Below are 23983 nucleotides of genomic sequence, written 5' to 3' on the forward strand. Positions count from 1 at the left end.
GTGGTTTTTTTTTTCTTCCCATTATCCACTTTATACCTTTCTTTCTCTACATCTAGTGCTGTTCATTCTCCCATGCTCCCTTACCTGCCACTGTTTTTTCCTTCCTGTGACACTTGTGGGGCTCCTTTATTCCTCTTTTCTTTCTTTCTCTCCTTTTTGATTTTATTATATCATACCCTCTCTGATGCTCTTTTTACTTTCTTGTTTTATCAGGCCATTTTCTTTTTCTTTCCATAGTCCAAATTTTCCACCTTAGCCTTATTCTCCCCTTTCCCTGCCCACTGCTTACTGGTTATCTTGCCCTTTTTTCCTAGTTTAAGCACTTCAAATTACTTTTCCAAGTTGCACTGTGTAGTATTCATCAGCTTTACAGAGAAGCTCCTGCACACCACAAATATGAACTGTATGTCACTCAAAACATTTTAATAAGTTTCTTACCTTCTCATACTGTCATGTGTTGTTTAGTGGACCTGACCTTGCAACTGTTATAGTTAAAGAATATTGAATTTAGTGGACACAGGAGGCTTTGTACTTGGAAGTAAACTTCTCTCCCTACTGTATAATAAATCAGTACAAGGATTAATGCCAGCCTTTATAAAACAAAAAAACCCAAAAGTATGCAATTAATTAGATTAAGCTAGTCTAGTCCTACTGTTTAAAAAACCATTTTTCTGGCTATCACTTTGTCCACTTTTTTTTCCCTTTTTTTTTTTTTTTAAAACCCTCTACAAATAAGTGTAGGAAGCATGTTTAAAACAAAATAAACCCAGAAAAATGTCCTTTACCTTCTAGAATTACAGAAGGCAGGAAATCCCTGGCTCTTGCTGTGGAAAATGTGTGCCAACTTCATGTGGTATCAGGCTGAGAGATGGAAGGCTTAAATACCTTCAGGTAAGTTTTAAGCACTCTTTCTTTTATTTATGAGTAAATGTAGCACAGGCTTCTGGTGAACCCAAGGAAAGTGGATTTTTTTTTTTTTTTCTTCCTTTTTGGTTAGGCAGCATGGTATTACTAGTGCCTTTTCTTTTATATCTCAGAACGGTTTCTCAAGAAAGTTCTTTGTTGTTGTTGTTTTTTGTAAATGAAAAAAAGGAGACCTTGTACCACACTGCAAAATTCTAGAGGGACATTCTAGATGCATCTGCAAGCATTAATATTATCAAGGAACTGTAACTGGAATATGAGCTCAAACAACTACTTAGAGGAAATTAAAAACCTCATTTTAAATGAGAAATGGATAATTTAAGTTGAAAATGTGAATTTTGAAAAATTTCTCCAGCATGATAGGTTCTTAAAGAGGAGTGGATATTTTTCTGGTTAAAACCCATCAGCTTGTCACAAGAAACAGCATATAACATTTTCTTTTATTCCATTCCTGAGCTAAGTTTTAGATGGGGACCGTATTCACCAGCAATAAAACTGGTGAAGGGTCTAGAGCACAAGGCTTACGAGGAGTGGCTGAGGGAACTGGGGTTGTTTAGCCTGGAGAAAAGGAGGCTGAGGGGAGACCTTATCACTCTCTACAACTGCCTGAAAGGAGGCTGTAGCAAGGTGGGCGTTAATCTCTTCTCCCAAGTAACAAGCAATAGGACAAGAGCAAATGGCCTCAAGTTGCACCAGGGGAGCTTTAGATTGGATATTAGGAAAAACGTCTTCACCGAAAGGGTTGCCGAGCACTGGAACAGGCTGCCCAGGGAAGTGGTTGAGTCACCATCCCTGGAGGTATTTAAAAGACGTGCAGATGTGGCGCTTAGGGACGTGGTTTAGTGGTGGACTTGGTGGTGTTAGGTTAGCGGTTGGATTTGATGATCTTAAAGGTCTTTTCCAACCTAAATGATTCTATGATTGTATGTGGGGGGTGGGGGTGTGGTTTTATGTATTTTTTTAAAGAAGCTCCCAACTCAGCCGGAAGTTAAATATTCATATGTGTCCTTAAAAGACAATTCATAGGCCAAACTCCCAAGTTTCTCACTTAGACAAGTTTCTCTTTTAGGTTAATGGAAATATCTTCCCTGTTAAGAGGTGAAAAAGGTGAGGTTTTGGCAGTCTTGACTGAGCTGTAATCAATATGGCTATAGAAGTAAATAGAAGATGATGACTGTTGATAAACAATGCTGTTTACTAAAGATTTCTATGTTTTATAAACTTCACCACTATGGTACATTAATTGATATATCAGTAAAGGAATAGTCAGGTTGTATAGTATCCTGAAAACTTACTGTCTCATGTTGTTTCTGTGTAAAGCTAACAGCCCTTAAATCTTTACAGCCAAATGAATCACTTCAGGATGGCTGTGATAGTCACTCCTGTAAAGTAAATGAGAAAGGGGAATTTATCTGGGAAAGGAGAATCACTGGCTGTCCTCCATTTGATTCCAGAAGATGTTTGGCTGAAGGAGTAAGTAGTGAAATGGGTCCTGTTTCCAGGTTTCCTAATAGACTCTGTCATGTTTATGGTTCTGTATATAGGTACCTTATGTGTATTAGGGTGGGAAACCCCAACCATCTCCCAGCACCTTGGCTAAACTGAATTTGAACTTTCTTTTAAATTCAGAAAAATGTAAGTTTTCTTTATTTTAAAATATATGCTGGTTTTATGTGGGACTATACTGCAGGGGAGGTGCTGAGTTTGCAGTAATTCTTTTCCATATGAAGCAGCAAACATAAGAAAATGGTTGTTCTAACAATGTTTATAGTTTGGTATCCAGAGCAAAACTGTGTGGATGATTACAGAAACTGAGAAAACAGTGAGATCACCCCCTTTTTTTTCTATGAATATGCAAATGAAATGCTAAGACATTTTTTCTCTACCCTTGTATGAGGTTAGGGAAAGCAATTTTCACAATGCTGTAGGAAGAGCTCAAACTTCCATATTTGCAGTTGTTTGGTATGATGGTATAATAAAAACCCCGCTCAACATGTCCACCCATTTTTCCTGTGATTTGAGGTTAGCCATACACTGAGGAACAGAGTGCAGGTTGGGGTGTAGCATGTGGGGTCCTGCTTTTGCTCATCTATCATCACACAGGTGTTTATATCCACTGTCCCTGTTCTCTTGGGCAGGACAAGAAGCAGGAAACCTTTAACAAAGCTTGTGCCCAAACCCCTCTCTACATACACATCAAGCAAATGGAGGATTTGATATGTATAATGCAGGAAGAATAAAGCTTCTACAGTGCATTTCTCACTTTGTGAAATCACTATAGCACACACAGTTTTGTTGTGCAAAGATTTAAAAAAATGCCAGATCATGTTACAGTCTTGGGTTTATTATCATATTCTAAAGGTGCTAATTGAAAATCTGTGAAGAATAATTTACTTTTTAACCAGAACTTCCCAAACTGCATTTATTCTGCTCCCATCAAAAAAAATTATTTCGGCTATAAAATTAGTGGTTTTCATCTAGATACAAAAGGAAAGTTTAGGGTTTTTAATTAAAAAAGCCTCAAACTTTTGCATGTAAGTCCAGGTGTTTAGTGGAACGATGGCATCACCCTGCAGTGTAAATATTTATCCATTTTTCCTTTCACTATGGGTTTTCAGTAATTTTCCACCATACATATATTTCTGAGAATTATTTTCTACATGGTAGTAATGAAACAAGAAAAATAAAATTTTTGGCTGTTAAAACTTATTTGACAGATTTGATATTTTATGATGATTTGCCTGTACATTTTCAGCTGTTGTGGAATAGACATGTTTTCATCTATATTGCTAAAAAAAGTCAAAAGAGACTGTTTAATTTCCTTTCTTAAACAGTCATAACACTTGAATTATTGGTTTTATCACTTTGGTTCCTAGAAATGTATTTGTATTCAGTGTCTTTACTTTAGAAAGATCCTAATATAAGGTGAAAGCAATATTTTCAGGTGTTGAACTTGCTAATATAGTCAATTATTTCCAATCAGCTATCAACAAATACAATCTCAAGTTCAAAACCTTAAAAGGGGTAAAGAGATGATTACTAATGTAGATTTATATTTTTGTACAATATAGAAATACAATTTTCTTACTTAATACCCTTTTTTAAACATCCCTTTGTATTCTTCCAGCAGAACAAGTGTGTATTACTTGTGCCAAAATAGAAATTTCCTTTTTTTATTGTTTTAGGGCAGAATTGCAAAAATTGGCAATACCTGCTGTGACACATGTAAGTAAATAAGCCAAAAGTCTTGTATGGAAATTGCAGAGAGTGTAAGCTACTGGGTAAGGAGCTATGTTTTGCATAAGATGCAGTTTAATGAACAGAGCTAAGCAATGTGGTTAAAATAAACCATCGAACAAGTTTGCCCTCTGATGGGGATACTGCTGTCATGTTTTGTCCACTAGCACACGTGTTTTGACAGTATTCACAAAGTGCTTAGAAAGAAATAGATACTCTCCACATTTAATAAGTTGTTAATTATGAATGTTTTATTTTATTGTTCATCTAAACATAACAGGAACAGTATTGTACATACAGGTTGACAAGTCACATAACCTGATAATGAATATGTGAGGCAACCACTTCATGAATAATCAATCAACTTAACATGAATTTAGCAAAAAAACCCTGGTGGCAGTAATGTAATTTTGATTGGTTTTCGATAATGTAATAACCAAAAAGTGGTAGGGGAAATGTTCATCAAAGGTGCATTCCTATTGAACAGCCTGACTGCATCTTAAATTCGGCGGTTTAGGAGTCAGTCCTGAAACTCTTAATTTCCTGCATCATTGTGTAGATAATCCAAATGTCAGTCAGGCTGTGAGCGTAGGAAGGGTTTGCTTACATGAGGAAGGACTGCAGGGTTGGGTTCTCATTTCTAAAATGCATCTCTGATGCTTTTGTGAATAGACAACCTCTCCGTTTTCTCCTTTGTAACTAAAAAAATAATGAGCTACAGTATTATTTAAAAAAAAAGAAGTAACAAAAGACTGATATTCTCTTTTAAGGTCAGAATATCAACATCTTGCCTGTGTTCCTTTATCTCTCTTGCCCCCCGCCCCCATGCATGTGCTAATAAATAAAAAATGGCCAGCATAGCAGCCCATCACCACACTGGCACAGTAACTGCTGTAATAATACCCCTGATGAAGGACATTAACTCCTAGAGAGTTTGCAGCCATTGCCTGTCTGTATAATCACTGAGTTCCAGCTTGAGCAATAGAAGTCAGAAAGCTATTGAGATAGACTGTCATCAAACAGCTCAAAAAGGTAATTTAGTTAAGAGAGCATTAATCTACTAGGCTTCAAGTAAGGAATACTGAAAATTAGTTATTAACAAAAACAGATTTTAAGGTTTAAAAGACAGGGTGGTGGGCAGGCTCCACTAATTGAGAATGCCTATCACTACAATTGAGAAGAAACCCTATTCCAAATGAGCATAGCTCAATACATATATTTATTTAACAGTTATAGTGATTTAAAAGTGATACCTCCTTGCAGCAGTGAAGCAAACTGATCTAAGTGAAATATCACGTGCCTATAAATGCCTGTATTGTCCAGCATTCCCATTTTTGTATTCCCATTGATGTTTGCTTGGATATAGCTCAAAACTGAAGAGTCCTGTATTACAGCGCAGTCCTATTCCTGGTTGCTTCTCTATTCAGGGCTCTTCATAAGGAAAAATCCAACATATTGCATCCAGCCAACTAACCACGGGTTATCAATTGAAGGATGGTGATTAACACATAGCTTTGAATCAAACAGATACTTCTAGATACCAAACTCTCTTTCTCTCTCCTCTGTATTTATATCTTTCCACCAGGGCGCTCAGTAGCAACATGCAGTCAGTTATATACTCTATAGGGAACACCAAGGCTTGGCAAAGCTACTGTAAAACCAGAGTAATTTAATTATTCTTAAAAGTCAGATAAGAGAATAATCAGTTTCTCATGGACACAGAGACTTTTGAGAGAGTTTGTCTTTCAGACACCTCAGTACCATAAAGAACTGGGCAAATAATTTGTTCTCTCAAGTTCAAAGCACAGTTCAGGGTGATGCCTTTGGTTCAGTAGAGTCCTACGTGACTTTGAGCAAAGGTTGTTTAAGAAGCCAGTTTCCTTTTCTATGTTATGCCTTGACAATTGGAGTTCATTAGTGTGTCTGAGGGCATTGTCCCAGGTTTTAAGTATGTAGGAGCACATAAGTGAACAGGCTTATTTTCTCATTAGATTTTTGTGGTACTAACAAAGGACTTGATTATTTGCAAAGGATATTCCTTATTTTCCCACTGAACAAAGAAGTTGCATCTCTGCTTCTTACCTCTTTTCCCTGTTGATCTCAATTGCCTATGTCTTGTTAAATTAACAAGCACTTGCCTTTGCAAAGGAGGCACAGTCTACAAAAAAAGGAATTGAGAGTACTAAAGTAACTCAAGAACAAATTGGTAAGTCACGATCAAAAAGGTGATGAAGCTATGTTGAGGCTAATGACAATTATTTTGTTTGGGCTTTTCAGTTGTGTGGATACAATTGTATATTCCTTCCAGTGGACAAGTTTTATCAAATGAAGTAATCAAATCATTAAAAGAGAACTGGCAGTTGTAGCCCTGGAGCCAGAAACACTTTACAAGCTTTTTTTTTTTTTTTTTTTTTTTTTAAATGACATGTAAAGCCTTAGCAAGACACCGCCAATTTGGTACTAACATTCCCATGGAAAAGGTACTGAAAGCTGTGTTTGCTGCTAGGAAGATGGATACATTTCTCTTCAATTTATGTATCTACTTAGTTGTGCAGTTGGCCAGCTGAATTCCTTCAGCTCTGTGAAATGCTGTTGTGTAGTATGTAAAAAATAGTTCAGTATTCTGGTAAATACAGAAATTCCATTGGTTAACTAGAAATGAGTAAAAGTAGGAGCCTTACACAGAGGCATAGCACTATATTAACACTACAAAGAACTGCTGTTTGCAGTGGATAAAATATCCGCTTAAAGAATTAGCTTCTTCACAAGTCTTTAGATGTGGACCAAAACAGGCAAAAGTGTTCAGAACAAAATATCCTGGATTAGTCTGTATCTGAGCATGTCAATGGCAAGGTTCCCTTTGAAAGTGGAGGAGCAGAGTCACCGTTGACTCTGGCAGTTAACAGACCATAGCAAACCAACCTAACTTCACAAAGAGGGATCAGCAGATTCCCCGAGCTTGCACCATCCACAGGTAACAAATCCAGACCTACTGCCTCTTCTGTGGATTTCTCATTAGGTGGAAAAAAAACAGGGAGAGTTTACATGACACTAAGAGCAAAAGGTATTGGAAAACAAGTATCAGAGTATTTAATGACTTACTGAAGACCATGGAAAAGTTCCCATTGACCTAAAGTTAGATATTCACAGAATTAGTTTTCTAATTTTTTTTTCCTAGTTTTTCTTTTTGCCACATTAGTTTTCTGCAAAATCCATCACAAATGCAAGGACTGTTAGGAGTTGTCAAATATAGGAGCCCAATAGAGGTGCGGCTGCCACAGCTCCATGTCCCCAGGTCCAGGCAACAGTGAGGCTGAGCGTGTATAGGCACACACGCAAACACATGTATACACCATGCACGCACACATTCGTTATGTACACACACAGGAACACTCAGTACTCTGGCAAACACAAACAGCACCCACATTCTCATCCTGATCTCCCCTCTGGCTGATCAGGATGAAGGTCCTTAGTGGTCTTAGGCACTCCCTCTTTCCAGTAGCTGGTCCTGGATCCCTGCTAACCTAGACTCACGGGCCCTATGACCTGTGGTCCAATTTCAATTGCTGGCACTTACACCTCCATTCACACACATCAACACAGAACAGAGAGTCCATCACCCAGGACAAGTAGCTAGAAATGGAATTTAATAAGAAGACAGGACAGACTGCAGAGATCAAACATAGGGCAAGGTCAGCAGCTGTTTAACATGCAACCAGTCCCCTTTATGACTTTATCCATCCATTTTCCCATGCTTGTTCCTCACCAAACCACCTTAATCCCTCTCTTCCCCCACCTTTGGTTTCTCCCCTAAAAATCCCATGATAAGTAAGTCTTGTAGAATTCCAGAATGTTCTTCCCTAGCATCGCATAAGGAGTCCCACACAGTCCTGAAGGCAGTGACTCACCTCAGTCTGTAAGGGGATCTGGAGAGCTGCTCCCACTGACTCATCTTGAAGGGCATCATCCCAAGACAATGGGATCTCTCTCCTGTGACAGCCCCGGGAGTAGCCAGGTCAGGGTGCTCTGTTTCTCTCATTAGGTTATTGGAGTCCCATGTGTGTCATCTTTTCCTGTGCAGCTGCCTGCCCCATTTACCATTGAACTATGTTTAAAAGGAGAGTTATCTAACACAAAGCCAACAGGTAAAAGGCAGAGGTTAGGTAGCAAAGTGACTTTAAAATAAAGCAGTCAATTGAAAAGAAACATGAGGAAAACCCTGCTCTTCAGTGGAATTTTAGGGCTGTAGTGTGATATAGTCACACAGCTCTACCTTAATTACTCTAAGGAGTAATTACCTAATTCTCTTGCTAGGGACCTTACCACTAATGACATCTCACTAACAGCAATTTCAGTAATAAGGGGAAAGGAGTTAAAAAAAAAAAATTGTCATCACTGTCAAACACTTTTTTCCTTTTTTTTTTTTTTTTAACTTGGTAGGTGTGGAAGTGGAATGTCGACCAGTAAGTACCAGACTGCAGTATAGGAATATCAACGGATGTGTGGCTGAAAAGGAAGTGCCTATTTCTCATTGTGAGGTAAATAACAAAAGCAACCACCCTGTCCCAAGACCTGCCCTTGCCCCCTTTCTCTCTTCCACAAAGGAAACCTTTGCCTCCACTACAGCTTCACTTCAGTGAGTGGAGCATCAGTTTCTGTCTTCTCATTGATTCACTCAGCATAAACCTCATTGGCATTTATTTCCTAAAGTAATTTGGTGATGCTGGATTTTCCCTATTCAAGCCAGCATGAAAAAAGGCACATATGTTAGATGCAAAGGCTTTGTTCGTACCACTCTCCTTTGCTTCCATCAGAAATTAATGACTGAAGTGGCTTTGTTAGGACTTTCTACATGAAAAAAGAATTTTTGTCTTAGTATTAGTGAAGCTGATTTTCAGATCTGAGTCTACAGTTAAGCACACATATCGCTCTTCAGGCTCTGATGTTGATTTATGAGAGTGTAAATAGATATTTAGATGCATGATACTTTAAAAGACATTTAAACTTGAGTGCTGTGATTTGACTTCTGTGCTCTATAAGCTTTATGACTCCTCTATTAGCCTGAGCACTAAGCTGTTGTGTTCTGCATGACTTGTGCATTTATTCCATAGTCAGATTAAAAGTTTAAATTTCCTGCCCATTACTGCTTACACCTTATAGGGCAACTTCCATTTGAAACAGGAATATGAATTCCCTTCTGGATGTTCCCATCTCTCTGAGACTGGGAACCAAAGATGACATTCTCTTCCCAGACTGGGTTGTAGCAGGACAGCTGCTCAATCAGAGATAACCAAGCTTCATACAAGGATTGTATACAACCCCTGTATACAATCCAAACTATGGCATACAAGGGTGGCAGTCAAGAAGATGGCTTGCACTCAGCCCCTTGAGTATTCTCTTTAGCAAAGGCAGTAGGCAAAATGAGTCTCCCTCTTTCCCATGACTACTGGGAAAAGAATGGGAACAGAGAGGAGAAGTATTAAGGGCATATATGCCCAGGCTTTTCAGATAGCTACCTGGTGAAGGGCCTTAATTTGCAGCAAGCAATAAATACACAAGTCTTAATAAGAGTGGAAGCTTTAAGAGCAACAACAAAACAACTTACTTTTCATTAAAAAAAAAAAAAAATTCTTGACCCCTTGTCCTGTCCACAAAGTCAATGATAATCAGGTCCTTAGCCACAAAGTCAAATGTATTGAATTTTCCCCTGCAAAAGTACAGATTTTATATTGTGAATCTGGCTATATATTGAGTAAACTAAATACTCCTGCTGTAGCTGGTATTGAGTACAGTTTTTATAAAGTCCTCCCTGATAATGCTATGCAATTTTTTTGTATTAAACTCAGAAATAAGAGTGCAGAGCCACAAAAAGAAATGGACCCTGACAGAGTTTGATGTGGCGCCATTTGTTTTTACACCATGAAAACTTATAGCTACAGGCATTGACAGCTCCGTCTAAATTAGTGAAGTGGCCAGACAAGTAGAACAAGGAAAAATAGCAACCAGCAGGACAAGAATGGATGTGTGGCTTGCAACATTTGGGCTAAAGCACTTTCTGAATGCATGATCTCATACAGCTGACACAATAACCATATGTGCTTAGAAACCAACACAGTAGCCCTGGACATCAAGTATAATATTTTAAATTATAAGCTTTTTTTGTGTGTGACCAGTTTCTTCACCTCTCCTTTGCTATGCTTATGCTCATAAGACATTACTCTTTGCCCAGCACCCCACATTCTGGAATCAGATACCTGTTTCTGAGTTCGTGTTTTACAGCAGAGCACTGAACTCCAGGCAGAGTTGTCCATTGATGTTTTGAAGGGAAGAACCTGGACTCTTATTGCACTGAGGTCTGGCACTGTTCAAACTTGGCATCTCTCTTTTCCATTTAGGGCAAGTGCAGAAGCAATACCAGATACTCTGTCCAGATAGGGAAATGGGAAGACATGTGCAGCTGCTGTACAGCTACTCAAACAACTATAGTCACGATTCCCCTCCGGTGTGCCAATGGGACGGTGGTGCAACATTACATCCCTTCTGCCTCTCAGTGTGAATGCTATTCTCGGAATTGTACAGACTGAATATTTCTAAGAAGCCCAGTTGTGTAATCTCAAGCTTTATGATGGAGGAACTTTACAATGCAAGCCTCATTTTCTCTCTGTAGACCATTTTATTCAGTAGAATTCTGACTAACTAATCGTATCAACATAGCAAACAATAAAACTTACTAGCACAATGGAGCATTTTCTGATTATTCTTGGAGTTGTTTATAGATAAGATATTGCAGATTGTATTGTTCTCCTTCATCTTCACCACGGAAAGTGATCTACATTACTAAAAAAAAACCAAACACAAAAAAATGCAAAACCACAACACAGTAACAGAAACAGTTGCTTCTACTTAAAGGATATATCCCAGAGCATTTAGCATTGTCTTCAGAGACATTACACTTGCATTGCCCACTTCAGATCTTAGTGACACACTATGGGCTTTTAGGTTTTTGGTCTTTTTTTCTTTTCCTCCAGTCAGGGAGTACAGTAATTACAGAGTAAGACTTCATAGTAAGAGTGATGTTCTTGGTACACAAACAATACTGGTTATGGCTCAGGCAACCAAATATCTTCTGCAATGCATGTATGTGTTCCTCCTGAAGCTGAATGCAAAGGAATTGTGTGCGGAGGACAGGTTGTGTAACTTCTGTAAGTCCTCAGTACTTGTGAATGGGCTGAGGGGCAGCTCTTACCTGTTTACTTCAGCACTTCCACAGACCAGCTTGAAGAGAAAGCTCATCAGTAATCTTCCTTATTTCCAGGTACCAGAACTTCATCTATTGCATTAGCTACAACAGTTAGAGTTCTTTCCAATGCAGAATTGTCAGTGGCAAGTTTAATTTAGTTACTGCTGCCAGGAATAAGTTTAGCAGGATTTAAATTCCACTTGGTCTGGTCAGGCCATGGAAGACAAAAGATTTTCCAGAGTGTTGTTGGTCATGGTGGAATCTAGTGCCAGTCAGGCAGTTTCACTGGGAAGTACTAATTTCTCAAAAAATATGAGAGAGGGAAAACTGTTCATGCCATTTGAATTTTTTAAAGACTTTTAAATTTCTTGTTGAATCATCTTTTTAAAATAATATTTATTATTCAGATATAGGAAGTGTATTAATAAATAAAAAAAGAAACTCCAAACTTTTCATATGTTTGTGATGAAGTTAGTAAGGCTTAGGAATAGGTTATGGGTGAAAAAAAATCATAGTTTCTCCAGCTCTAGCAGAAGTGTTCTTGAACTAGTGAAAGGCATGTATAGAAGTCCTGAAGGGTAAGAGTGCTCCTGAGAAGCCTAGCAGAAAAGGTCAGGAAATCAGGTTATTCTTACGCAGTTTCTAGGTTGGTGTCTGTAGAAATGGAAGGCATTTCAGAGGACATTGTCACCATTGCCCCTGGGTCACGGGCAGGAAAGTTTTGAGATGAAGAGCTAATGCTCCTCATTAATGCAAATGTCACATGATTAAATGGGTCAAAACACCTCCCCATCTATATGAATGGCTCCCTTTGGGGGCAAACAAAAACTCCCTCTGTGCTTTCAACTAAAAAGGCGAGTTGTATTCCTTTCTGACAGGAACCAGGCAGATCACTGCTGCTTCTCTTTTGCCATTCAGCTGTGGATTCAACACGTACTGAATTGTAGGCCCTTTTTTCCCTTATTATTGATTCAAGACATCCTCTATTGCTGGACAGTGCTAGGAGAAGCGCAGGCTTTCTATGCATCTCCATTTCTTCTGCTATGGGGCCACAATAACCACAGGGAGAGAAACCAAGTTTTAATTGGCACCAGCCCCACTTCCTGCGGTAGATCTCTGTCACCAGTTTTCCTCCATCCTTGCACTAGCTCCTTGTTGTAGCTGCCTCTGGATATTAAGCTTCCTGACAGAGGGATTTGGGTCACCCAGGTAATCAGCTGCACAGCAGCTCATCTGAAGCTACAAATAAGCAGCTCCTGGAACAGCAGCCTGCAACATCAGAGAGGACCAGAGAAAAGGAGTGGATAGGTGGTAAAAGGCAATGTCTTGCTCTTCCCCTTACCATTGCTGGACTGCCCGTTTGTTTCCATCGGTGCCCTCACCCAGACTGACCTTTCTTAGCTCATGAAAGCTGACAGGATTGCAGCCTAAGGCTTCATGGCTGCAAACAGGTCTTCTAATCAGATAATTGTACAAGTCAGGCACCAGCTTATCGGCATGAGGAGGACACACAGAAGCATCTATAGGGCAGAGATAGAGCCACAGTTTTCTGAACTGAAAAGCAACATGCACAGCTAGTGTTTTCCACCAGCAACAAAGTGGATGGAGAGATCTGACCAACAGAGGGGTAAACATTCCTGCTTTCATCAATTCTACCTCAAATAACAAGAACAATCTTGTGGATCTAAGTGTCTTAAGAGAGAAACAGACTAAAATAAAGATATGGGCTTTCAGACTAGAGCAATTAGTATTTTTCCTAAGGAACTCTAGATTATTTATTGGAAACCTGCTTGGTTATAGGATCAAACACATAGCAGATGTAGTTCAGTGTAATTGGATAAGCAGAACTGTATTAAGACTCTCCACCGGATCAAGAATATGTCTCATACTACATGGCTGTTCTTCCCCTTCCTTCGTTGCAATTTTGCTTTCAGGCATCTATGCCAGTATATGGACGCGCAATACATCCCATGGGAACGTCCTGCGTTTTCTTACAGAATAGAGTTCTGTGGATTTCTGTAAGGTCTATATGTTATTATTCAGGCCTGGCTAGGACCTATCTATTCCAAGCAAAGACAAGGCCCTGTTGTGCTCAAGGCCAGAAGGACCTTCTTCCTTGAAAATCCTGTTATAGAAACAGACAAGTGGGAAAGAGCAAGAGGAAGGGAATATTACAATGTCTCCCTTAACAGACCAAGAAGGTACATACATTTTTGGCCTTGACCTGCTGGCATGAGAATCAAGCTTTTTCAGGCAGCCTGCTGCAAAAGACCTGCTGTTGTGGTTTAGCCCCAGCCGGCAACTAAGCACCACAGAGCCGCTCGCTCACCCTCCCCCTCGGTGGGATGGGGGAGAGAATTGGAAGAGCAAAAGTAAGAAAACTCGTGGGTTGAGATAAGAACAGTTTAATAATTGGAACAAATACTACTACTACTAAATTTTAATGAGAAGGAAAACAACACGAGAGCGAGAGAGGAACAAAACCCAGGGAAAAAACAGGTGATACAACTGCTCACCACCTGCTGACTGATGCCCAGCCAGTCCCTGAGCAGCCATGATCGCTACCCCCCGGCCAACTCCTCCCAGTTTCTATACTGAGCATGACATCATATGGTATGGAATAGCCCTTTGGTCAGTTTGGATCAACTATCTTGGCTGTGCCCCCTCCCAGCTTCTTGTGCACCTGGCAGAGCATGGGAAGCTAAAAAGTCCTTGACTAGTGTAAACATTACTTAGCAACAACTAAAACATCAGCGTGTTATCAATATTATTCTCATACTAAATCCAAAATACAGCACTATACTAGCTACTAGGAAGAAAATTAACTCTATCCCAGCCAAAACCAGGACAGCTGTCTTTCATCTAAGGCTCTGGGGGTGCTAGTAAGGCAATGGGCTCGGACTTCCTCCACGCAGGTTTTGATTGCCTTTCATACAGCCCAGTTTCACTTAGTGCACCTCTGCTATTTTCAGAAGCATTCTTTCCTGGCAGAAGTGAAGAACAAAATCAGGCCCGTAATCAAGTACCTGCTTAGTAGAGAGCTGTGCACACAAACAGTAGTAGTAAGCCAGCACATCAGACAGTGCCGTACATCAGACTGCTCCATTAACATTCACCAGCAGAATCCAGGCTTTGAGGAAGATTGTTTTTCAACTTGTACATACTGCTTGTGAGTCCTGATGGTTTTGAGCTACCTTAGTCTTTGCCTTTCTGCCAGTGATTCAGAATGTGTCCCACCACTTCAGAAGACTGGCTGGATTGTTGAGCATGCTACAGGATAGATTTACAGGAATGTTAAATGGATTTGGGGAGGAGTCTTATATAACTTCTTAATTATTAAAAGCATCTAATCCCTCTGCTAACTTTTACGGACTTCCAAGCACCACTCCTATACAGCAGGTGAAACACAATCTGGTATACTGGCATTATTTGTTGCAGTTCTGCATTATCAACTAACATCATACCCAGGTACCTCAGGAAACACAGTGATGCCCAGATATGATTTTCTCTATTGGAAAATGTCCTTAAAAATAGACTACACACCCAGCTCCATTTTAACCAGCTGGATATTGCTTCCTCCTCACATTGCCTCCTGTGTATATTATTTATTACCTGAGCTAACTGTATTACCTGTAATGGACCCATCCTTATGGCTTATAGGAGCTAGTAATTTGAACCCATGCAGGCAGAGCTTTGTGTCCACATGGATCCCGGCAGGACCTGGCTCTACATTCCTACACCATTCCAAAATTAGTGGGTATGCCTTTCTATTTTAGTATTTAATTGGTGCAGCATATAATGTGGATATAAAGTAGCATAATTTTCAGCAAGTTTTCATTCCGCTCTCCCAGAGATAAGTGTATACAAAGCAGTAGGTTTGCTGTCTATCCAGGGAGCAGATTAATTGCTTATAAAACATCAAGGCAAAAAGCAGTTCAACAGTTGCTTCCCCTGGAGTATTCTCTGATCCCACTTTATTAGCAAAAAGTTACCAGGAGCTCTATGTGATTGCACCACTGCCCTGTGCCAAGTAAGCATGAACTACATTGAGGTCTGTGCAGCTGTGGACATCAGAGCAAAGCGATCAAGCAAAGAGCAATTCATTTGTTCAAAAAAATTACAGGCACACCACCTCAAAACTTGTATGCATGAGCTAGCATGCAAACAAAAGCCCATGAAGTAGCATCCCCCCCGCTAGAGAGCTTACACACAGCAACTGAGAACACCTTTTTTATTTTTTTTTTTTTAAATTTCTGCAATCTAATAGTTTTCTGATTAGTCAGTCCAGAAGCTGTGGCATCCAGGTTGTTCCTTGTTTTGTAACTGAAGGCAGTTTCTAAATGAAGTTCTGAGATTAACATAAGATACTAAGGGGTGAGAAGGACAAGTATTTGATACCTATTGGTACATTACTTAGAAATTAGGAAATGCCATTCCAAAGGAGGGACTAAGAAGAGTGGAGTGATTTAACTTTTCCTGTATGAAGACATTATTCTATGTGAATACTAAAGCAAGTGCTAAAAAAGTATTCTGTAACATTTAATGTACTCGTCTTCCCTGTATGCACAAAGAAAGACCTTACCATTACTTTTCCCCTTTTGTCGGGGGTAAAACGTAGTGCAGAAAAGTTTGACTGACCTGTATAAAGCTGTTCAAGATGGAGTCAGGGCTCCTGACCTCTCTCCCTTTTAAGTAAAATCAGGCATATAACATTAGTGTAAGTTACACATAAAATTCCTCGTGTGGCACTTCAGTTGAGCCAAAGTAAACAGGTGAACACAATCTCATTCTCTTTGGTCTACCTATAGCTGTTTCATTAAAAGGGCAACTACTCAGTGAAAATTTGTCCAGAGGTTAAATCAGCACATGTATTTCTCAGCCTTTCTGGGAAAGTTTTACAGCACCCAGCCCAAGTTTTGGGACACAACAGCCACACTGCTCCCTGTATAAACTCAGTATCTTTGATAGCCACAGCGCATCAGTACATCTCTCTGTGATATAGGCAACTGCTGTTCTTGCTGGTCATGACACAGTGTGTGATCCTAATTCACAAGCTAGTAGAAACACTGTACTTTATTCAGTCATTGAATAAATCCATTTCCCCCTCTTACACAAGAGAAACTGTCTAAGTGTGATAAATAGGCTAAAGAAGAAAAAGATTTGACCTCCAAATAGTTACACTTCCCTCCAATATCATCAGCAAATAAAAGTCCTTTCTTAGTCATCAACAACTTTTCTTCCCAATACATTGCTTAAATTGTAAGGTTGAAGGCTAAGCAGGATCCATCACCCGTTCTGATTAGACAGTTGATTACAAGATAATCCCCTGAATATTTCATGCAGGAATGACAGTGCAGCATCCAGGCAGTAAGGTAACTTGAGCAGTTGAGATAGAGCCTTATAAAAAGGTTTCTGCACTTACCTCTTACCTGGAAGCACTGTAAAGCTTTGCAGATATAAAGACACTCTTCCCCACAGAAACCACCTCCAAGATAGTCTAATCCTTGAATAATGTTTTTTTGGACAGAGCTGGCTCTGTTGTAGAGCCCTGGTTTTACATTAGCTTTTTTTACTTCCTCTCCTCCACTCCCTCTCCCCTGCCTTCTGGGGAGTTAGGACAAAATATGCCTGTTGTTATGTTGCTTGTTGAGATATTATGGAGCATGAAGACAAGATGCTGAAGTTCCAGGAGAGAATTGCCATGGCCTCTCAGGTCATGGGAGTTTTGCCTTTTTCCCTCTCTTTCCTCCGTGATGGTAATCACCAAAACAGAAGGTCTTGCTAATTAGCTTCAGTTTGTGGTTTGCTTAAAGCAGGATCAAGCCAGGATGGAAATAGCTGCTACTGCTGTTCACTACTTAAGCCAGTGCAGAAGCAGATTGTGCATACGATCAGCGTAGCCACATCCTATTAGCACTGATGCAACTTCCAGCGAAACCTCTAGGCAACATGGAAGCACACAAGCCTGGTAAGTTTATTCTCTGCTTCATTGTTAATTGCTGCCTATGAAGTTGAATAGGTGGAAAGGGCGTGGGGAAAAGAGAAAGGAATACTTCGAAAGGACTTCTGTGTCTTCTTTCAGGACATTTAAAAAAAAAAACCAAATAAAAAAAAAGAAAAGTCTGTGCCCCATGTTACATACAGACAGTTCAGGGATAAAACACACAAGAGTTCATTTCTTCTGAAGCCTCAGGAGTGCAGCTGTGGGTCAGTGTTGTGATCCACGTGGAAAAGACAATCACTAGGCAAATGCCTTGTGCTGGACTTCTGCTGTTTCCATCCGCATTTGCCTTATTGCAATGCAACTGGGGGGAGCAAGCAATATCCTTTTTCAGAAGATGATGTGCAGTAGCGAGCTTTCAGTTCCCATATGCAAGGAACAAATCTGCTCAGTGCATAAAACCTTCTATGTGTGACTTCCCAGTGTACGAGTTTAGAATAATGTTCAGTGCTAATACTGTGTCACTATTACTTTACTGCTACAGTCAAAAGCTCTGTGGCTGTTTCCATGTTATCTCATTGTTTCTGGGGCTGTAGCTCTGCTGTGGACTCCTAAGTATCATGCAGCTCACTGAATCCTGCTATTTCTGTGTTCTCCCATCCAGTCACCTTCCTAAAATTATTGGCATAGCAGACCACAGTGTGCAAAGAGCCATTAGATATAATGCCTACTGCTGATCTTTGTTGAGTTATTCCGGTGTCCTTTTTCTATCCCTGATCCTTAACTGTTGGAGTTTGTTCAGATATATACTTTATGTTGGAAAAAACAGTTACTTGCTGTAATCTTAACGTTTAGACTAGGATTAAAAAACAAAAAAAAAAAAGGAGGGGAATCTCTGAAGTTATACACACAGTTGTATTATATAGATACAGCTCCATTAAGTCTTCAGTTAATGCACACATTCGTAAGGCGGCTCAGGATTTTGTTTTATACCATGTGGTTCCCACATCTATCTCCACAGCTCTGCTCTGTTTCCTTCATTCTTGACCATTCAGGTTCATAGTCTTCTACCCTTTAGGAGACTCTCTAGCTCATGGCATGTGCCAGAGCTGAGTGAGCATCTCTGTTAACTCAGGTACATTCTTCCTGCTCCTAATGCAGGGGGTGGGGGCTCCTGTGTATGAGGGTCTACAAAAGGAGCACAACCACAGGTTTTTACACTTGTGTCTCTGACCACAGCTATTTAGGTCAGTCAAAGCCAGCAAGGAGCTGTGCTCCCCCTTGCCTGCCCCTGTCTGTTTGAGGTGCTGTGACACTGTTGTTTCTGGCAGCAGTTCAGGGACAGGCTGTCAGGGCCCAGAGCACATCACCCTGTCCAGGTGTTTAGTTGGTCATGTTAAAGAGATAGCTGGCTGAGTCCAAGGCCAGCTCCTTCACTGACCAGAGCGGTTGTAAAGAAAGCTGGAAGTGAGTTGCCCTCCTTTCCCTTGGGAACTGCTTTTAAGCTGAGGCTTTACAGCTCACCCCCACCTGCACTACATTGCAGCTCAGCAGCAGCTACATCTGTGCCTGGTCTCGGACCATTGCCGGTTTGGCCCTGACCCAGACCCAGTGTCTCTGCTTCCCAGATTGACCTCAGACCTACCTTGTCACTGCTGTCTTGCCGGGGGATCACTGAGCTGTGTCCGATCCTGATCACTGTCTCCAGCCCTGATCCTGACCTGGACTTGCTGCTCTGCATCTGGGCTCCCTGTCAGCGGGGTCACTCACTGCTCTGCTCTACCATCCTCAGCTCGAGGCTCACCTTCTCCCAGGGAGCAGACGATCATAGGCCTCCTTTTCCTTAAAATGACTTAAATGAGGATTGTTACTATTCTTTAAAGTCTTACTTTAAAGAATCAGTGAATATGCATTCACACAAAGGGCCAGAGGGTTATGGACAAGTTGCTCTGTTGACCACATATTAACAGCTTCCTGAATCATTATTGTCTCAAAGTGCAAGGTGATATGGCAAGAAGCTCACCTTGCGCCAGAATTACTTCTTGTGCACAGCTCCACCAAACTCAGCACAGCTACTGCAGAGTGTGATTTCCTCCACTGTCTCCAAGACTACCATCAGTGCCTTTTAAGAATCATAGGAATTAAATACAGATAAGGCTTTTTGGATTGTCTCTAATGCTCTCTAATGCAGCATGGTACAAATTAAAGCAAATTTCAGATTAGAGGGTATGAAGCCTGCCATGGAGAGGAGGAACTTAGAGGGAGGTTCTGGGAAATGGAAGTACAAGTGTGGCTTGGAGGAAGTAACAAGGGTTAAGACAAGATCAGAGATGGAACAGTCCTGCTAAGGCTTAAGGTAGGTAGCACAGCCCCACACAATTCCCTGTCTACTTTCCATCTTCATCACATTGTCCCAGCCACATGCCTGGGCTAGCAGACCTCCTGGGCGATGAAATTGGGGATGCAACCAAAGGGAGGACGAAGTGGAGCTAGAAGCAGAAAACATCATTTTTCAGGTTTGCCACTTCCTACCTGTTCCCTTACAGCTGAGTTTCCACCAAGAGACACAAGATCGAAATTTGCAGCCTGTGGTTTGGGCGCTCATACAGTACCTCTCAGACTGCAGATGGGAAGGGCAAAACCACCTATGAGAAGTCCTGGCTAATGCCTTTGGCAGTCTGGGTGCATCTGCCTGTCTGGACTCCATTCCAACATTCAGTTTGAAATGCCACATCCTGAGCCTCTGGGACACTCAGCAAGGAGAATCTCTTGGGTAGGAATCAATCTCTCAGTTGTGTCCCTTTACATTTGATCGTACATAACACTATTTCCCCTTTCCCTCCCAGCCTCCTGAATATGATCAGAGAAGAAATACTCTTTCTAGAGAGAACTGTCTAATGCTGAGTTTACTTATGGACTGATTTTGGTAGAAGCAGTTTAGTAGGTGACTAAACATCTAAATAGTTCTTAAACCATCCTGAAGAAAGAAATACCAGATATCGGAAAATTTAATGGTCAAACTCTATCCTTCTTTTATCCAAATAAGGAGTTTGGGAACACTGCACTAATCTAAGTTATCTTTAATGAAACCTACTGGACCTTTTTCTTCAAGTAATATTGAATAAAGAATGGATTCCCTACGTAAAAATTTGTTCCTAGACATTTCCTCTGGTGGCCTGTTTCCTTTAAGCTTGACCAAGGTTTATTTAATTAACATGCATTCCCTTGTATCTGAAACTCTTTTAATTGAAATATTAAATAATAAGCGGTATTTTGAAGAGACAAGGGGTGGCAGCTTAAAAAAGAAAACTGCAGTGCTATGAAAATACTTGCATACTTATACAGGCGTGACTGGTTGTATTGAAATCAGCAACTCTAAATATGCATGTTCAGAACTGAGAAGTCATTAGCTTAGTGGGGACTTAAAGAACACATGTATAACCATGGCACATCTTTTTATTTATATATATCTCCTTTAAAGAAGATATGTTTAAGTCAAGCTACTTAGAAAAAGTAAATTCAGGTAGTTCTTTTTCATACCTACTTGGAGGGTGGAAGGAATAACAAGTTTGCCAAACAATGCTCCTAAATTGCAGATGTTTTGAACAGCCTTGCAGAGGAGTCTGTGCAAGTACAGGTATACTTCTGACTGTGGTGTCTTCAGAAATGCAGCCCATTTCTGATACTTAACTGGAAAGAGAAGAAGATAAATGGAAGCAGGCCAGTGTCTGTGCCCTGGGTGGCCAAACCATTTACAATGTATTCTGCAAGTGGTTGTGCCTATGATAATCTGACCATCTGGACCACTCAGATCGGATAATTGGCTGTTACTCAGGATTTAATACAGAGCTCCTAATTAGGTAGACTCCCTTAATGCATATTTTGCAAGCAGTACGGTCCTTTAATACACCCTCTCAGTCCTTCCACTTTTGGCAGTATGTGCAGCTTCTTCATCATTGCACTTTAGACGACGACTTGGAAACTCAAATGGTGAGGTCAATTGGTGCACATTCAGCCAACCCTTAAGTTTACAAAAAGCTGAAGCAAAGGAGTGCAGAGAGACTGAGCAAGCAAGTAGATGATTACTGGCTGTGAACTTGTGCTGGAACTAGAGCTGGTCACTGATCTCTGTCCTGGAGGTACCTTGTCCTTGGAAGCCATTTACAGCTTAAAGAAGTTTGACTGGAGGGGTGGCTCCCAGGTTATTTTTCTAGAACGAGTGTAGTTCTTGAACACTTGCTTTCCAGGTTGAATTCAAGATTCACTTTGCTGCTGTTCTCTGGGGATATATATATATATATATGTACCAAAGCTATGCATGTGTGCATGTATAAAAAACCCAGATATATATGCACATACATACACACACACAGCTTGTTTCTATTGATGCTAATTCCTCCAGAATATTTACAGAATGAGAACATGTAAGGCCAGATGTTGTAAAGGCTTACAGGGTAGAATGAGGTCAGGCAGCATCTGAAGCAGAAGCCCCTGAGGCACTGCAGTACCACAGGCAAGCACTGTCAAATGTGGAACTCATTCAGAACAAAACGTTTTGATTGTCTGTTTGATTTGGGAAGATGAAAAGCTTTTGGGAGAACAGGAGTCTTCCAAATTCAGACATGGAAATTGCATTTCCATCGAAAAACTTATTCTGACTGGAAGTCCCTGACTGCTTCACCTGCTTACCAGTGTTAACCTCAGGTTTGTGACACAGTTTCTGAAGGTTGGGAAGCATAATGGAAACAAACTAGTTTTATTATAAATGAACTGCAGATTTTTTTCCTAGGCCCAGTTAAAAGGACTGGGAAGAAAAAAAGGTCTTTAATTGACTGTGCAAAGGTCTTGTGAGATATCCCAGGCTTAGTCTGAAAATACTGGGGAAAGACTGTATGTAGTCTTTAGAAATGAAACCTTCACTTATTAATTATTTTCCTTGGAGTTTCCCTTGTGGCATCATTATGTGCTTCATTAAAGTAAACCAAGTGCGAGTGTCCTTGAGAGATCAGAAAAGGAAGACTGGTGAGTGAATGTACTGTACTGTTCAAATGCTGCAGGACCCTAATTTATTATGGATAGAAAACATAAGAATAATCATGACATTTAGGGCTAAGGTCTGCGCATTTCATTCTTTAGCATTTTACTGGCTCCTCTCTTAGCACATGATTGTGGGTAAGTAGATTCAGCCTGCATAGAGGGCATAGAAGATCAGCAGTAGGACGCAATGTCTGCCTTAGACACTTGGAAAAAAAGAAAAAAAAAGAAGGGATTCAATTAAATAAGGGGGAAATATGACTTCCAGATTTTAGCAATACACCCCCCCCCAAAAAAAAAAGAAAAAGAAAAAAAGAGATACAATGTTTTGCTATCACCATCTATAAGAATGGATCCTCTTAGATTTGCCTTGAATTATTTGAAGATGATGATCACTGCACAACTCTATAGGTTTCCTGCATACAGCCACCTCCTTCAACGCTCTGTCTTTTGAGATGCAATGCAGGTATTTCTGCCACCAGTTGGCCGTTAGCAACGCAGGAGAAACTCTCTTCAGCCACATGAACACTAGGCAGGAGACACAGCTGTTCCTGCCTTCCCTCTTCCCCTGTCTCCATCACCATGAGGAAGGTGTGGAGGAAATTGCTCAAATTTTCCAGTGCTTTCTTATGGCAGAGAAGGGTAAAATTGCTTTCTCATAACACAGTGCAGCAAATCTCATAGGGCAGTGTCTCCCAGACTGGAAAGTAACTCTACTATGCTGTTAAAGCTTCTAATTTCCTTAGACAGAAGGTGAAGGTGGGGGAAAAGAACTGCAGTATTACTAGGATTGCCAAGTAAGAAGGCAAGAAGAGATACTATGGATGTAGTGTCTCCCTGGATATACGGGACCTGATGAATATTCTGGTTATTTCTTCATCCTGGGATAGACAAAAGTCCTGACTGGAAAGGCATGGTGCTTTGCCTATTTAGTGGTAGCGGGGCTAACTATGTGGGCAGATGGGTCTGCTACACCTATGTCTTCTCTCTGGTAGAAAACACTAATGCTTGAAAGACCAAGCCATAGTTTTTCACTCCAATAAGCTTCTCAAAGAAACTATAGGTAAAGATCAATCAACCCCATTTCAGTTATGGCACCACTAGAGGGGGGAAGAGTATGAAGCATTTGTATGTCAAAAGAGTTTCTGTACCCTTTACTTTTTATCATAATTTATTTCTCTGTGCTACTGCCTGTATGGTATTGACTTTCTGCATGTCCTACGTGTAACCAAGCATTCTTCTCATATTCTCTTGTTGCTGTACACTGCGCTATGGCAGGTATATAGCTAACCAATGGTGGTGGTGAACAGGGGATGGCATGTAACTCCTCATCCCCTCCATTATGGTGCATTGTGACCATGTAATTTGTCAATACAAGAGATGGGGAACGCATCTAAAACTAAAGGGTTCAAGACATTAGTCCCTCAAGCCAAAACATGTAGGCATAACCTTAGATGTACTTTATGAGAATTTCACACCATTACATGTCCAAAAGTTAAGAGTTCTTAGTGGAGAATGACCGCTAGCCAGAAGTTTCTATCTGTACCCGATCCCACTAGATTTGGTCACATCACACTAGAACTGAAACACAGTCCATTTCAGGCCTA

General features: G+C 40.5%; 2 protein-coding genes across 2 annotated transcripts in view; both read left to right on the forward strand.

Annotated features, from left to right (window-relative positions):
• VWF (von Willebrand factor) overlaps nt 1-10902 on the forward strand; it is a 147552-nt gene extending 136650 nt beyond the window's left edge. Inside the window, exons 49-53 of the mRNA XM_075491424.1 lie at nt 793-891; nt 2269-2397; nt 4110-4149; nt 8602-8699; nt 10557-10902. Of these exons, the coding sequence (XP_075347539.1) occupies nt 793-891; nt 2269-2397; nt 4110-4149; nt 8602-8699; nt 10557-10745 (555 nt within the window). The 3' untranslated portion in view covers nt 10746-10902. The remainder of the gene's footprint in view (nt 1-792; nt 892-2268; nt 2398-4109; nt 4150-8601; nt 8700-10556) is intronic.
• A 12745-nt stretch (nt 10903-23647) lies between these two features.
• Nucleotides 23648-23983, forward strand: part of ANO2 (anoctamin 2) — a 194372-nt gene continuing 194036 nt past the window's right edge. The window contains exon 1 of the mRNA XM_075491534.1: nt 23648-23654. Within this exon, the coding sequence (XP_075347649.1) occupies nt 23648-23654 (7 nt within the window). The remainder of the gene's footprint in view (nt 23655-23983) is intronic.

The sequence above is a fragment of the Mycteria americana genome, chromosome 1, assembly GCF_035582795.1.
Source record: "Mycteria americana isolate JAX WOST 10 ecotype Jacksonville Zoo and Gardens chromosome 1, USCA_MyAme_1.0, whole genome shotgun sequence".
In the NCBI taxonomy this organism is placed as follows: Eukaryota; Metazoa; Chordata; class Aves; order Ciconiiformes; family Ciconiidae; genus Mycteria; species Mycteria americana.